At 42.3% G+C, this 16,861-nt stretch overlaps 1 protein-coding gene across 1 annotated transcript in view; it reads left to right on the plus strand.

The window, feature by feature from the left end:
- The first annotated feature begins 225 nt into the window (after window positions 1–225).
- Window positions 226–16,861, plus strand: part of PRKAG2 (protein kinase AMP-activated non-catalytic subunit gamma 2) — a 212,843-nt gene continuing 196,207 nt past the window's right edge. The window contains exon 1 of the mRNA XM_042044417.1: window positions 226–889. Within this exon, the coding sequence (XP_041900351.1) occupies window positions 788–889 (102 nt within the window). The 5' untranslated portion in view covers window positions 226–787. The remainder of the gene's footprint in view (window positions 890–16,861) is intronic.

Consider the following 16,861-nt stretch of genomic DNA (forward strand, 5'->3'; position numbering starts at 1 on the left):
AACCCAGCCTTTTCGCCCACCTCCGTGCTCCGGCAGCCCGGGGAATGCAGGCACAGCTCCAGCTCCTCTCCCCCCGCCAAGGGGCCGCCAGGGCGGCCCGGGGCGAGCGGCAACCGCGGAGAGCGGTCCGACTGCGGGAAAGTTGCGTGGTGCTCGTTTTGCAGCTCCTGGGGACCCGGCCGGGCTCTCGGAGCGCCCGGGCACCTCCTCCCATCCTCCTGCCTTCCTTCCCTCCCTCCCCCGCCCCCCCCGGCTCGGGCTCCCCGCGGGAGTCCCCGCTCTGCCAGAAGCGTCGCCCGCGCGTCTTCCCCTTTTCGGGGTTTTGGGGGTTTTTGGGTTTTTTTCTCTCTCTCTCTTTCGGTGAGAGTGCGACCGGGCTGGACGAGGGGAAGGAAACTTTCTCCCCCCCTCCTCCAGGATGCTCCGGATATTTTTGAAAGGGCGGAAGAGTGAGAAAGGGAGCAGCGTCTGTGAGGGCATCTCATGCTCCTGCGAAGGTCCCCCCTGACACCTCGCTGCTGGGATTAAAGACCGGAGCTGGAGAAACTCCTCCCCCTCCCTGGCTTTTCTCATCTTCCCCCCTCCGCTTGCCTCCCCCCCTTCCCGCTTCCCCAAATTTCCTAAGGCCATTAGGAAGGGGGGGGGGAAAAAAAAAAAAGAGAGAGAGAGGGAAGAAAAAAGAAAATAAGGAGCCTGGACTAACTGCGGCCCGTGGGACGGTGGGGAGAGGTGGAAGAGGAGCCTCCCTCTCCAGATCCATCGCTCAGCACCGCGCTTGGGTGAAGGCATGGGAAGCACTGCCATGGACAAGAAGAAGGATGCCTCCAGCAGCAGCAGCAGCAGGAAAAGCTCCAGCCACAAGAAACTCATGTTGCGACTGCACATCCCCGTAAGTGGCTCCTTGCTCTTCCTCCCTTTCGGCAGCTGGCGTGGCTTGGGCATGTTTTTCTCTGACATGGTGCGCAGCGAAAGGCAGGGAGAGGTGTTTCCTGCGCCGAGCTCTGGAGCTGGGGCATGCTGGGCTGGGGGTGCACTCCCGCAACAGGCGAGTCCTCCACATCTGGCGTGGGCTGAAGAGTGGGGTCTTGGCCCCCCGTGCAGTGCTGGGAGCTCAGGATGCAGTGTCCGTGGCACGGAGGAGTATCTTCACTATCCTAGTTTCAGAAGTGATTCTTACTCCCTGCTGTACAAGTGCTCATGTGCCTTGGGCTGTGGGTTTGGCTCAGTTGATCTCACCCAGTTCCCTCTCACACTCGCAGCACCGTTTAGCAAAAGGTCTGTTCACCCCCAAACTCCGGTTTCAACATTTCCAGGTTCGGCTCCGGGAACTGTCCCTGCCTGTGGCTGAACCCGGGTTTAATCTGACTCTTCCCTCTCTCTCAAAAGTAATCCACTTCTGAATTTCCCAGGGCTGGGCAACCCAGAGCTCGCTCAGATTTGGATCCAAGCAGTCTGGTCATTGCCGAAAGAGCAGGGCAGTTGTATTCACAGTGGAGCAGACTAGTGAGCCATGCAGTCTGTTCACCAGCTCTGTTTTGTTTTGTATATTCCACTATAAAGTAACACACAAGAAATTAGAGTATATAGATACGGAATAACTACAGATCAAAAGTTTCTATTTCTAGTGAGTACTAAAAGGCTGACTGGCTGCATCTTCAGAATTACATGCCTCTCAAAACTTAGGTTATTAGTTTTTTACTATTAGATTATTTTACTACTAGGTTGTTCTTGTGATCTATGTAGCTATTAGTTTTCTGTTCTCAGTCCTGATGTACTTTTGGTTTCAGTGCTTCTGGCAAGAAATGACAAAGTCCTTCTATCTTTCCTGTGCACTCTGTGTTTTATTGATTGTTGGTGTTTATGGTTTTTTTGTTTATTAGTTTGTTTTAAATCTCATTATCTCAAAGTGGGAAACAGTTCTACCCGTGTCTCTGCCAGGCCACCAAGGAGCAAAAAGATATTTCTGGTTGTAAGTTTTTCCTTTGTTTTAGGAAAAAATAAGAAGTCAAAGCAAATTTATTAGGTGTCTTGAGTGTGTGGAATAAAATGGAGGAAAAATACATGACTCTTCTGCAGATTTTATTTTTCTCTGGGGAGGAATGCAAGCCCAAGAGCACAAGCCAAACTTCTGGAGCTCTGAGTGCATTCAGTACTAGAAGAAAAGGGTCTGTTTCTGCTAACATGGGTGTTGCCTATGTATTTGTGACAGAAGATTTTAGGCAATAAACTTTACCATGTTGCCAGTAGTACTTCACAATAGGGATGTAAAATACCAGCAAATAAAATGTACCACACCAAAGCACCACTCACCCTGTGCTCATTATTCCTTCCCACCCTGCCTGCAATATTGTCTCTGCCATCTCTTTCCACTGCCCCCCCCCCCCCCCGACTCAGTCTAGCCAGAAACTCTTGTGGCAGCTGCATCCCCACTGCTGCTCCCAGGAGCTGCATTTTCTGCCTGCTCAGGAGCCATAGGTAGTTTTGGAGTGTCCTGTGATTGTTGCAGGATTTTACACCATCCAACTGGTGTTTTTGAAATCCCTGCTCACCACCAGATATCTGTGACCACACCAGAACTTAGAACAATTTTCCTCCTTTTATGGTGTGAACCTAACATGAAAAAAGTACCTAAGGAACTCCTTTGCACTAAATCATTATTGATAGAGGAATGCTAACGTTTTTGCCTAATTTTCTCCCTAATCCGTGGACAACCTTTCTTTATGAGTGTTGCCTTAGTTCTGTCTTGGATAGAGCATTTTTAGTAGTGGGTCATAATTTTTCATGTTCATCCATCTCTTGGCTTTTTGCTCTGCAGTTTGTCACCTGGGTAATGGCAGTGATTCAGATACAAGCCTGCAAATGCCTGATGTTGCACTGAAGTCAACATAAGTTTTGTTGTTCACCCAGTTGGAAGTGATTCAAGATTTAGTAATGAGATAACACCTTAAATCCTTCCTCTCCATCCCCAAGATATGATCCTTCTCTTCCATTCTACATCGTTCTAACATTCCTTAAATGGACTTTGGGCTGGCCAGGGTCTTTCAGGTTGTACGCACATTTTTAGTGGTTTTCTGTAATCTGGCAGAGTTTGAACATGGCTGTGCTGTAAGAAAGAACATTTTTCTCATTCTCTTTACTTGACAGTGGAATCTGCATTTGAAAAGATCTGTTTAGACTGTTTTTTTTTCTCTTTCATAACGTTGTCTTGGCTGTTGTTTTGAAGCATCATTCCTATTATTTCAGTGGCGCCTGTCAGTGTAGCTGTAGTTGTCAAGGGAGCTTTCACCAGACAGTAATTTTTATTTTGTTCATCCTCTTCTTTGTGTTTCTGAGATCATGTTTATTGCTGAGGCATGTAATTCATGCTCATTTGGATCTTCAAATTAGGAACAAGAGAAGAGCTAACAAGGTCTGAGTAGGAGAGGAGAGAGGAGTCAATTCTGAAAGAGAAAGCGATAGGACAGAGAGGTACTGTTGTGATGCAGGCTGGCCTAAAACATATTTATTGGTCACGTAGAAACGCTGACTGAAAAAGTAATACATATTGTGAAAAGAAAAAAAAAGGTGACGGATGCAAAATACACTATAATTAGGTTAATTAGAGGATTGTGGAATAATAGGGATTTCTGAAAAGAAGGTTGTACACATTTCTTCTCTCTCCCACATAGTTTGTTTTGGGTCTCTCTTTGACAGTGGGAAAAAATGGATCTGTTAAAGAAAGCTGGTTTGTGGTTGCAACACTCCGGGTTTTCTCAGGTACATCTTTCTCAAGGAAGAACAAGACATGATACAAAAAACCTGGGAACACTCTATTTTCACCTTCTTTCTGTGCCCAGTCTCCTTCAGCACAGGTGGGTGGTGCCTTGCCTGTCCTTCTGGGGGTGGTGGAGGATCACTAAGTTCCTGCAGGTTGGCTTTCCTCACTGCTCTCATCTTCTGTTCAGTAGCCAAGAATAAAGAAGGGGCCACTGTATTCTGTAGTGTGGCAGGGAAGTGTTTGCTGAATGGCTGGAATGATGGAACATCTTCTTGGTTGGGTGTTGTTTTATTTGTAAATACACAACTGACTTAAACTAGTAATTTAGATGGACAATAATATAATTGCAGGAGCCTTTGTAAAGGTCCTGTCAACCTCTGTCTGTCCCACCAGCACATTCAGAAGTCTTGAAATTAGAGATGCCTAAATGGAAAATTCTGGTCTGAATATCTTTGAAAGCTGCTACAGTTTTAAATAGAAACCTTTGCTCTCTAAATGCATCATATCTGTAATATGAAGGCATTAGCATTATAAAATTCCTTTTTAAGCCATTACAAGATAATGCTTGCACATTGCTTTGAACATTTTAAAAACTCTATTCTGAGATGGGATGCAATTGTCTGCTGAGTAGGAGCTCACAGCAGTGAGATCAGAATGTTCTTTTGTCATTTTGCAAAATCAATCTGTTCTAATGTTAACATTGCCATTGTAGGCCCTGGTGCTGCAAAAAAAAAAAAAAAAAAAAGAGATATTCTGCTCTTGTTTACTTTGAATTTCATCTGGGATGGTTCAGTCAGTACCAGCAAAGTTGTTGTATTTACATGAGCGCAACTGACAGCAGAACCTGTCTCAAGAGCTTCACTATGCCAGGTGCCAAGCACCCACTGCTCTTCAGCAGGTGGGAATTGCAGGAGCTTGGCACTTCTTGGATTTTTCTCAAATACATTGCAAGGTGACTTTTTATTCAAAAGAACAAAGAAATTTTGTCACAATAAGCACAAAAGTAACATCTGTGAATGAATATCAAAACATCTTCAGTTCAGTGAGGTCGCTCTTGCCTCTGGTATTTCAGCCCTGACAGCAGAGTTGATGCCCTGGAAGGATGTGGTGGGAGATCAGGATTCTTTGTTTTCAATGTCACACAAAGAAACATCTCTGGATACTTTCTCCCATTTCTTTGTCAGCCTCTGTGATTTTGAAGAGACTCCTCAATGTCAAAATTTATTGCTGTTTCCAGGCTGGGTGTTACGTTGGGATGCCAGGCTGAACATCAGATGGCTTAAATAGTTCTAACCTGATAGATGACAGTGATGTTCTGACAGCTACTGTTGGCTGAGGCTCTGCCCCTCCATCTTGCTTTCCACACTTGCAAAGTCATTAATGGCTGCATGCCTAATAAATCACTGTGAAATGATTTTGTTCTGTCACAGTTTTTGCAGGGTGCTTCTTGTCTCCCGGTAATTGCAGGGTGGGCTGATGAGAACAGCACTTCAGTCTAGGAATCGCTTTAGGAAGCTGCAGATGGGGAATAATCTAGTGAATTCTTTCAAAGGTGAAAAGAAATCAGCTTCCAGTGTGATCTAGGAATGAAAGAAATGTTTGTTTTCTTGGTAAAAGGCGGTGAAGGGAGAGAGACAGGGGAGAGAGAAATGTTTCTTGAAAATTAAATCTGCAACTGTTCTCCCTCTCGCTCTCACAGGGTGGGCTGTGAGTTGTCCTGAGCCTCTGTGGCCTTGAAGTTTAAATTTGGATTCCTTCCTCAAGGGCTGATATATTTAAAGACAGGAAGGGGCGAGAGGTATTTGCTCAGGAGTGTTAAGATGGCACTTTGAATTTATCTCAAGGATAAAAGAAAGGATTCATGTTTACAATCATAACAGCTAGCAATGCAATTAAGGGAGCTCTGAGTCTTTTTTGTTCTAAAGCATAACACAAACAGACCATCAGCTTATAGAAAAGTGTGGTGTCTTATAAAACATCACTTTTTGTAGTAGGAGATTATCCTAAATGGTCTCACCCAACCTCTTAGACCGTATTTGTTTATTTGTGAGCCTGTGAGGACTTTGAGCTCAGAGGAATGCGAATTTCCTTGGAGAAATCAGTCATGAATGTGGAAGGAACCTCACAGAAATGTGGATGGTGAGACTTTTGGCCTCAGGGAAGTTTACACCATGCTTGTATTGGGAATTAGTGGAACAGAAGAAGAGTCATGCTCCAGAGGGATCAGGAGTGAAGTTGAGGGTAGTGATCTCTACCTAGGAGGTTCCAGCACCTGTTCACAGACCCACAGGGTTCAGCTTTTGCTCAGCTTCACCTGGGCACCACATTGCATTCAAGGGAGCTACACAGATATGACTGAAACCAGAATTCAAACCTCATTTTGTTGATGGTATACGGACAGTCATGGAAGTAGGTTGGTGTGCCCAGGTGCTGGCTTGGCAGGGCTAATGGGAGCAGAAAGGAGCCAAAAACTGAGTCAGCATTGGTTGCCCAATCTGTGGACATTCATGTTGAGTGAAGTAACACAGGTGGTTCCCATCCCTTTGAAGAAAAGCTGAATTTCTGTCAAAAGGCATCCCATGCACAGGGAATAATGAAAGAGCAGAGTTGGTTACAAGAGAAATGCAGTATCCAGGAAGACATCAACAGCAGACAAGAGATGTCACAATGTGGGCTATTTTACCCTAGACCGATCACCAGGCTTTGGGAATTGGCTCCAGGCCTTGATCTGGTTGCAGGGGGCTGCTGTCTCAATTTTCTACTGTTGCTTGCACTGTAGGCACCCTTGAGAAAGTGTTACAGTCTCTCAAACAGGGAGACTTGTGCATGTCTTCAAAGGCTAAAAGTAAAAGATTTCAATCTTGAATGGAGTGTAGATTTTCTACTGAAAAGGAAAACATATGTACACACATACATAAGGAATATAAGATGCCATCAATAAATATAAACTATTATTGGTTGTTTGGTGACACAGTTCTGTACTGCTACTGAACTATTTCTCATACTAGCAGTGAGCTAAAACACTGATGTATGTGACAATTTCTGCTGCAGAATGATTTTTGTGTTTATTCTTTAGGTAGTTGTAGAAACTGGAGTGTAATGCTTCAGTTTAGTGTTTGCTTCTGTATTACTGTCTCTCTTAAGTTGCTTGCATATAAATACATATGAAAACTTTAAAGCATGAAAGCATTATTTACACAGTAGAGAGCCGAAACTTAACACAGTATTTCAGTTTTTGACACTGAGGATTCATAGAATGCTTTATAACATCCTTCAAATTTTCATAAGATTTAGCTTGACAGTAAATTACATTATGTAAGCGTGACCCAGTGGGATGCAGAGCAAATGCATTGCAGTGTGTGTTTCATGGCTGTCATTTATTTCACACACCGTGACTCTTCAGACCTTATGGTCATTATTGCAAAGGGTGCCTGTGACGTTCTGCTCCAAAAACAGAACCTGTGTCATAAGATGAAGACTTAATCTATTTTTGTGACCAGGGTGAGAGAGCTATATGCCTTTTTTTAAGCTGCTGGAGAACACATTCATACAACTGGCGATTCATTAGGTGGAAGTGTGTGCATTGTCTGCCATGTTCTGAAGCCCTTATCGTCATTTATTTACAACAGGCGTTGTGCACTTTTCAGTCAACTTTTCATGTCAGTAATGCTGCTGGAACAATGAAAATAAGAAAATACTCTGTTTCTGCAAGCTGAAGGAAGCAAGCCTCTCTGAGTGCTGCCTGACAACTCTACAAAACACAGGACTTCCAGTTACAGACTTACCAGGGGTCATTTATGAATGACTGAAGTTTGGGTCTCGTTTGTAGAAGCTACATGTCTGTTGTTTCCTTTAGAAGAGGTTGGAAACGTGTTTTCCATGGAATTGTAGAAATCAGTACCTGGTGAGCTAGATTGGGGTAAAATCTGAGTCCAAGCATGAAGTAACTTTTCAGTGAAGACAAGTTCTCCATAGAAATGGGATGGCTTTAGGAATGTGGTGGACTAAACAGGTGCCATAAGCAGTGCCTGTTGCCTGGCTAGTGGAAGAAATGGATTGTTACCTGCTTGCTATTTATTTTGAATGGACTGTACAAGGAAATCTGCAAAGAGGAATTATGTAGAGATTGCTCAAGTGTGTCACTCTATTTTTGCTACCTAGCCTTAATCCTTGGCAAATTTCCACTGGTACAGGACTGTTCTATGCCTTTAAATAGGTGTGCATTTAATGTGTTTGCTAAGCCTGTGTTGCCTTGCTTTTGGCCATGTGGATTTTAGCAGGTATAAGTGCAAACAAGTGTTTTTACAGAACCTTGGAATTGTTGAGTTTGGAAGAGAGAGAGATCTGGAGGTTGTCTAGTCCAGATGTTACTGCTGACCCGGTGGTCAGCTAGAGCACGTTGCTCAGGACTGTGCCCCATCAGATTTTGAATTTCCCCAAGGATGGAAACTCCCTGGTTTCACTGCTCTGACAAAACACACTCAGGCAAGTGAAAGTTCCTGGAGACAGACTATTGTTCAGCCACTACACAGGCACATGGAATTGAACTCCACAGTTGGTTGGATCTTGTTCCAAAGGCATAGAGTCAATCTGAGGAGTGAAATTGGATTTGACTAGTAGGAGTGTAGTGTAGAGACTTCTGGGAAAAGGATTCTCTGAGATGGATGTCGAAACTGGAGGCACAATAGTCCCAACAAGACTTGAGAAAGAAAGGAAGAGTAAGGACGAGGTAAAAAAAGGTGCTTAGTCAGTATTCTTATGCTGTGTATGAGTTTGCCAGCTTCTCAGTAGATCATTGCATGTTCTGGAATGTGGTTTTCATCATGTGTTGTCATTCCTTTTGCATAAATTCATTAGAGGGGGATTTGCTGTTACTATTAATCATGGCTTCCGTGTTGGAAGTGTGATCTAAACCAAGAAGCATGAGGAAAGACAGTTCCGGGCTAAGAGCACTAAATCATCAGCAGTCTGAGTCTCTATCTGCTGTATGGCCTGAGGGCAGAGGAGGCGTAAACTGTGCACTGATGAATGGCTGAGGCTTGAGGTCCACAAAGAATGAACTTTTAAAGTGTTAGTGTGCCACACTGAAACACCAAAATGTCTTGTGGGATCTTCTTTCCACCCATGACTGAATGCTGTTAGATGTCTGTACATATGTTGGTGAAGACAGACTCTCTGAAGAATTTTAAGCCTTGACAGATTGTATTGGCTGGAGGAGGTGTGAAGAAACAACTTCATCCCTGCAGTGCTGATATTCAAGGAAACGACTGGAGTTTAAGCAACTTTTCCCATGTTGTATAGCAATGTGACAGTTGGATTCCTGAAGTCTTCAGACCCAGTTCCCTTACCTTAATCGTAAGCCAAACCTTCTTCCTATGGTATTTGTTCCAGAAGGATCCATGTATAAGCTCAACCCAAGTCAAACCCATGTATAACGTTAACCTGAGTCAGCAGTCATGGGAAGTATTTTTCCTTTTGCTTTTTGAAAATATGTGTGAAGTGAAAGCATTCCAGTCTAATGTCTACAGACAGTCCTGCCATGTCTTAAAATAACACTCTTAGGCCTCTTGGCAGCCTGATCAGGAAGCCCAAGGATTGAGGATATTAGATAAATTAGAGGAGACTATTTTAATTTCCAGCATCAAAAGTGGTACCAATGAGTGTGCCTAATTATCACACACTCCATGTGGTTTATGTGGTTGTTGAAAGCTGTGAAATGTTAGTCTTTTTATTTTTTCTGTATGACTGGTGGCACATCAGTTGTAGAATTCTTAAAAAAAGGCATCTACAGCCATTTCACATGTAGTCATCTACATAGTCAAGAAAATGGGGTTTGGGTACACCTGAAATGGCCCTTTACCAGCCATGTTCAATCTACAGCAATCTCCAAAGAGTTTGCAGGCATTCTGTCTCCCTTCCTGCATTCCACTGACTTGTCCTTCCAGTTGCTGGAGCTGGGCATTCTCGAGTGCTGCTGTCAGCTAGAGCAGGAGAGACAATACCAGCATGGTCTCAACACCATTATTAGATGCTCCTTCCACTAATTCTGGATGAACTCTACATTTTTATGGGGAAATGGGGAGATTCTGCCCTTTGAAAAGTTGAGCCAACACTATACATAAACATAAAATTTATAGCCTGAAAAGAACGGGAGGTAGATGTTATTCAGCTGTTCTCTTTGCTCTTTATTTAGTGAGTTGGTGTTAAGGGTAAATACTAATTTAAGAGGCTTCTTTTAGTTGAGTGGTGATTAATTATACATTTTACTTATATTTTTAATGTGGTTTAGAATGACTCTATGTGCTTTAAGCTGCGCAGAGGCAGGAGAGTACATGCCAGCATTTTTCTTTATAAAGTAAATCCAGTAATTCAAAAAGTGCAATTACTTGAATTCCTTTTTTTTCTGTATTGTACTAAGAGTTCTGGCTCTTTTCACTGCTGCAGACCTGTGGACACATCATCAGTTGGCATCCAAAAGTTGCTGTTAAAGGACCTCTTCTCATTTCCAGCTGTAAAACACGAGTCAGTAAAAGAGGAAATGTCTTACTTAACCGTGTACGGGGTGGGCTCATCTCCATTACTTAGTCAGACAAAACTGTTTTTCACCAGTATTCCTCTGCTGTCCTGGTGGACCTCGACCAGTAGTTACCAAGGCAAGGGAAGCTGCTGTTCCCCAGCTGGATTTCCCAACAGACTGTGTGCATCCTCCCGTCCTCCTGCAGTGCTGAACAAAGGATGTTGCCTTACAATGCCTTCCCACTTAGCCAGTATGTTTTATTTTCATTGTCAGAGAAAATGCGTGGTAACTTGGTAAGCCTTGGTAACTCATTCGCTTTTGATGCCCATCTGTCTGTAGTCTCAGATCCAAAAATCTGCAAACAGCAGATGACTCAATTTACTTGAAATGCCATTCACAAGATTAAGCCTGGAGAAAAGAAAATAGGTGCTAAGAAGGCTAGTAGCTCAAAGAGATGAGATTTTCAAAGGAATTTAGGCATCTTAGGTTCCTTTACAGCGTTTGAAGATCCTGCCAGTCCATTTGCATCAGGATATCCTTAATTACATTTGAAAATTAAGCTTTACATCTTTCAAACTTTCAAGATGCTATTCTTCCCTCTTTGCTATTTATACCTGCATTACAAACAGAAGCTGCTTTCCTATTTTTCCACTTCCAGTAACATTCTCTTGTGCCTGATAGCTAAAATGGAAAAAACAAACAAACAAAAAAACTACAAAAAAAACCCCCAAGTCGTAAATTGTTTTTTTCAATGGAACAGAGATTGAAAGTAATACTAGGAAGCAATTTGGGAAGAGATAAATAGCAGCTGCTCTCTTGATGATAAAGACTGAAACTAATACTGATACTTGGTGCATTGCAATCTGTTGTGACACACAATAAAGTCCGTGTTTGTTTGTCTTACATTTGACTGAAGGGACCAAGTATTACATGTGACAAAGACTTCAGAAAGAAATTTCTTTTCAATGTAACTTGAGAAAAGTCTGCAATCATTTAAAATTGTGAGAGGATTTTTTATTTATATATTTTTTTACCCGGGTAAACTTTAAAACTTTTATGAGCATTTAATGTGTTTGAACTCTCTGTGGGTAATTATTTGAAATTTACTTTCAAATATAAATGTTTTAAAATGAAAAAAATTATATTTCATTGCCATAATCTGCATATACTGTTTTGTCAGCAAGTTTATGAAACAGAAGTATTTGGGTTGAAGTAATCAAGGAAGAGGCACACATGTAAAAGAAAAGGCTGTAAGATCAATGGCATTTTAATGGGTGAGAGTTGTGACACACAAGCTGAAATCTGGAAACTTACATCTGGGGATCAATCATCTTCTCTTGGAGGAATGATAAAATCGAATTTCTTGACTTCAGCAACAAAGTGAGAGAAGATACTAACTACTCACTCTATATATTTCTAAAAGTTCGTTTTCAGAGGGCAATAGGTTCCTTTGTTTGTGTTTTATGGTCTTGAATGTTCTGTGCACCTGACTAGGTTAATTTAAAAAACAGGTAAGGACACGAGACCATATGAAGTTCAACAAGGGGCTGGGGGTCCTGGTCAATGGCAAGCTGAATGTGAATCAGCAGTGCCCTGGAGTCACGAGGGCCAACAGTCATGGGGGGCATCAGGCACAGCATCACCAGCTGGGCAAGGGAGGGGATTGTCCCGCTCTGATCTGCACTGGGGCATCCTCATCTCGAGTGCTGGGAGCAGTTTTGGGAGCCACATAACAAGAAAGACTTTAAACTATTAGAGACCATCCAAAGGAGGACAATGAAGAGGATGAAGGGCCTTGATAAGAAGCCGTGTGATGAGCAGCTGAGGACACTTGGTCTGTTCAGCTGGAGGAGAGGAGACTGAGGGGAGACCTCACTGCAGTTACAACTTCGTGAGGGGCCAAGGAGGGGCAGGCACCGATCTCTTCTCTGTGGTGACCAGTGACAGGATCTGAGGGAACGGCCTGAAGCTGTGGCAGGGGAGGTTTAGGTTGGATGTTAGAAAAAGATTTTTCACCCAGAGGGTGGTTGGGCACTGAACAGGCTCCCCAGGACAGCGGTCACAGCACCAACCCTGACAGAGTTCAAGCGTTTGGACAACGCTCTTGGTAACATGGTGGAATTCTTGGGGATGGTCCTGTACAGGGCCAGGAGCTGGACTTGATGTTCCTTGTGGGTCCCTTCCAACTCATCTTATTCTGTGATTCTGTGAAGTTCAGAGCCTGTGTGTATGGAGGAAAGCTGCCCTGTGTGCAGCTGTTTGCTCTAAACTGAATACATTCCGTGTGTATAGACAAGCTGGCAAATTGCTCATGTTGCAGAGAAATGAGCCGTGATGGAAAATACAATAGATATTTAATTATTTCAGGGGAAAACCCCATGTTATGAATATCCTGTGTTTTCATGTCACAAAACAAACAGAGCAATGAGCTTGACCTTAGGCTGTTTTTATTTCTGGTGGTTTTTGGTTTACAAGGCTTAAGTAATTTAAAGTTCAGTCACCTGGGCTCTTGTGATAAGGGATTAACACATTTTGACTTGAGTCCTACTGTTCCAGATGTAACCAGGACTAACTTCTTCCTTGCCTCTGTCTGCTTCCCTGCATACAGCCATTGCTGTAGAAGGCCTCCAAGTCATGTCATGTCAAATAATGCATGGTCTTCAGAACTCACTGAGGGAGAGAAAAGTCTGGGAACAATGTGAACAGGCACAGCCAGGCACTTCCACTAATTGTTGATGTGGACGATGGAACACAAAAGCAGAAGAAGGGAGGGGGAAATGGAAATGTGTCTTGGTGTGGAAACGACTGTGTAAAAACAAATATGTCTGGACTTGCTTATTGGGAATGTAAATGTAGCACAGGAGAACTCCCACGACAAGAATCCTCTGCTTTAGTCTGCCCCTGCCAGATAATTTTAGAAGGTTTCTTTTTTTATTTATTTGCCGTAGAGACTTTTTGGGCTATTTGGGGTTGTGGACTTCAGCAACCTTGAATTGTAACAGGTAGTTGTATTTTACTGCTGAGCTAGCTTGAAAATGTCTGTGAATTTTTAGTTCTAGTTATTTCATATTGCCTAAGTATTGGAAATGAGAAACTTCAATGACTTAATAATGTAACATGCTAGTTGCATTCCGAAGTATATCATGCTGGAGTTAAATACATAAGTAACTCTCTTCCATATTGTGTACTCTAACCCAAAGCAGGGTGGAGTGATTTGCAGATCAACTGTATAAAGTAAATGAGGTAAAACTGTATATTTGGATGTGTGGGGAGGATTATTCATAATGGAAAACCTCAATTTCCTCTTGAGAACTGTTGTGCTGAAATACCTATACTGTATTTTCTTTAAACTCAGAAACAAATCAGGTAAGGCAGTGATGAAGAGAGTTGATAGGATGAGCCTGAAAATGGAACATTTATCCTATAGAATGGGAGCTATATGGAATTATGAGCAACTGAAAATGAAATCAGTAAATTTAGTGAGATTAATAAAGTAAAATGAGTAGATTTATATTTTGCTACATGGTGGAAATTTTTCTACACAGGTAAGCTACCAGCCCATGCTGAGATTCTTCATTCCCTGGAGATGTAAAGTTTTTTTTACATCAAGAAGGCAGAAAACACAGGTGATGGACAGGGCACTTGCATGTTCAGGCACATGCCTGAAGGATGATCCTACCTATGCTGAAAAGTAGATATTTCTGCAGTGAAATGCAACAGCTGCAATCAGCACAATGCAACACAACTGGTAAAAATCCAAATGCTTACTTTGTCCATTTACTAAATGAATTGCAAATGTCTGAGTGAACTGAGAGCTATTATGGAGGCAAGAGGAAAGGGAATAGCCAGCAGAAACACCAATTTGTTGATTATATAATGGATCTGTTATTAGTAACTTGATCATGCCAATGCAATTGCTTTTTCTCCAAGACAGATACTTGTTCTTACCAGGACTGATTGAAAAGCACTCTGATTATGCCAAAGTGTGTTTTAAATGGAAAGAGGGAGATGGAAAACTGTTTAACAGTAAAAATATGATTGCTGATAGCATTGCAGAAAAGTGACAATGCAGAAAGGTAGCATGATTTTATCCAAGCAGTTAGATTGATTCCTTTTTAGTTAGAAATACGTAAATGCAATGCTGTGAAAATTATCACAAGGACAGCTGTGAAGACCGATCGTGGGTCAGAGTGAAAGTGAGTTCATCCTGTGAAATTCATCACAGCAGTCCATTGTGGCACTTCTATTTCGACAGGCAGGATTGGCCTCCTAGCAATTACCATTGAAAATATTTATCATTGTAGTGTGGAAATCTGACTTCCTGGCATTGGGCTGGGAACTTCATTTCATGGTAATCTCCTGAACATCTTTGCTGACTAAGGCTGATTCTGAACATGTTGTCAAAAGATCTGTTTCTCCACCTTTTTCCCAGACTTCCAGTTTTCACATCAGATTTCTCTTTATTATGTGCTCCTATTTTTGTAATCCTGTGATTTCCAAAGGCCACTGTAACCTCCACACAAATAATATTCTTTATTTAAACTTCTTTATTGTGTGGGTGACCACACACTGGGACAGATTATCCAAAGAGAGTGTGGAGTCTCCCTCCATGGAGATATTCCAGAACCGTCTGGACATAGTTCTGTGCCATGTGCTCTGGGACAACCCTGCTTGAGCAGGGAGGTTGGACCAGATGTCCCTCTGTGGTACCCTCCAACCTGAGCTGTTCTGTGATTCTGTGAATATTCCCTTAGCAGTTTTCCCTGAGTCAAAGGCACTAGTGCTCTCTCTAGAGTTTCCAAAACCCACCACAATCACAAAATACAAAGAAAAAAAATCAGGCTCACAGAAATATATAGGATCTTTATGGAAGGGATTTTTAGATTTGTTTACATCCATGAGACATGGGCAAACTTTAGGGGTGAATATCTTGTTTTTCAGAATTTTGGTGACTTTGTCTGCTCACAGGTGGAGTACTTAAACACTAATGTGTGCCACAAGGTTCCTGCTGTTTCCTGGGGGATACCCACAATTATCATTTTAGGGGATTTAAAAATTACTTTGAATGGCTTAGGTAACCCGTTCAGCACAGAGCACGGAGGAAGATCTCCAGCTTCCTGAGCTGCTCACCACTACTATGCTGAGTGCCATTCTGGTGTTATTTGCTTTAGCAGGAATATTTTCCCTGTCATCACTGGAGTTGCTATGGACAGTGGGGTTGGAACTAGAGACACTATTTCTGCATGGGATGGAAGTGTTAGGATTTCATTATGGCTCTGTGCAGGTTAGAGGGAGGGGAGAAATAACCACCTAAAGCTTGTGAGTGTATAAAGTATAAGTGAGCAATATATGGTGTACCAGAAATATCATGGATACCAAAATATCAGTATTTTTGGTTTTGATTTTGCAGTAATTCCATTTGACAAACAACCGATTTTCTTCTAGTTGTTCTGGTGAGAGCTTTCTCTCCTTGCACACAAATTTTACAGCTCTGCTTACCACAAGTTTTACCACATGTGACGGGATTGTGCAAAGTGTTTGATATAAGAGAGCTGTGATGGAGATGGGGGAGTGAAACCAGGGAACAGTGGTAATATTTATGGCTAATGCTATGATGCACCCTCTCTGCTATTCTGATTGCGTTACAGCTCTAATTCTGTAGCTGTGGTCCAAACGGGGAGACAGGTAAGAGGTTGAACCCACTGTGAGCCAGGAAACCTACAATATCTCTTTTACTTTTGGCCAGATGCCCAGACCAGAATAAATACATTCAGTCTTTCTCTTTCACATCCCTGTTGTAGAGACAAAATACAAAAATGGCCAAACAAAAATCTGACAGACCATATTTTGTTTATACAGAGGCTTGGTAACTATAAGAGATGAAGAGACAGTTACAAAGCTAAGCCGTGTACTTTAAATGGATTTATAACAGTCATTTAAATAAAGTATGCCTTTGTGCTCAGGCTGAGAATTTGTAAATTCAAACTGGTTTATGCATGTTTGCATAATATATGAGGAGGTTTTATGTGTAGTACATATACTTGGCTAGATGTTTTTGTTGTTGGAATGATCATGGTGATTTAGTTAATGTTGTTTTCTTTTCTAAGCATCATCTCAGAATTTATCATTATTTCATTAATAGAAAAAACCCTTCTTTTATCTGTCCTGATTTGTACACAAGGCCAGTTTGAGGGAAAGCGTGACTTTTCTGAGAAGCTTTCAGGAGTTCCAAGAAGGGTTTATTTCCATCTGCAAATTAATTAAAAATAGTCCTTTAAAAGTTCATATTTTCTTTTCTAGGATATTCTGTTACTCAGGCCTTCCAGCACTGCTGTCCATGAGTCTGATGGTGCGTCACTTTACAGAACTGCTCAGAAAAAGATCTGTGACACCAGTGGAGGGACAGGACTTTCCTCTGATGGCTGGAGCTCGAGTTCTTGTTCCGGCACTTTGGTTGGGCTTCACAGGAGGTTTATAGCTTTGGGAAGGAAACTTAATTATATGTTTTGGCAGTAGCCTTAACATTTTCTTGCTCTTTTTATTGTTGGGAAATTACATGTAAAGCGACTGCAACGGGTGCAACGTAT

Source organism: Corvus kubaryi, unplaced genomic scaffold (genome assembly GCF_017639235.1).
Source record: "Corvus kubaryi isolate FWS band 111438036 unplaced genomic scaffold, C.kubaryi_AGA036_p1.0 37398, whole genome shotgun sequence".
NCBI lineage: Eukaryota > Metazoa > Chordata > Aves > Passeriformes > Corvidae > Corvus > Corvus kubaryi.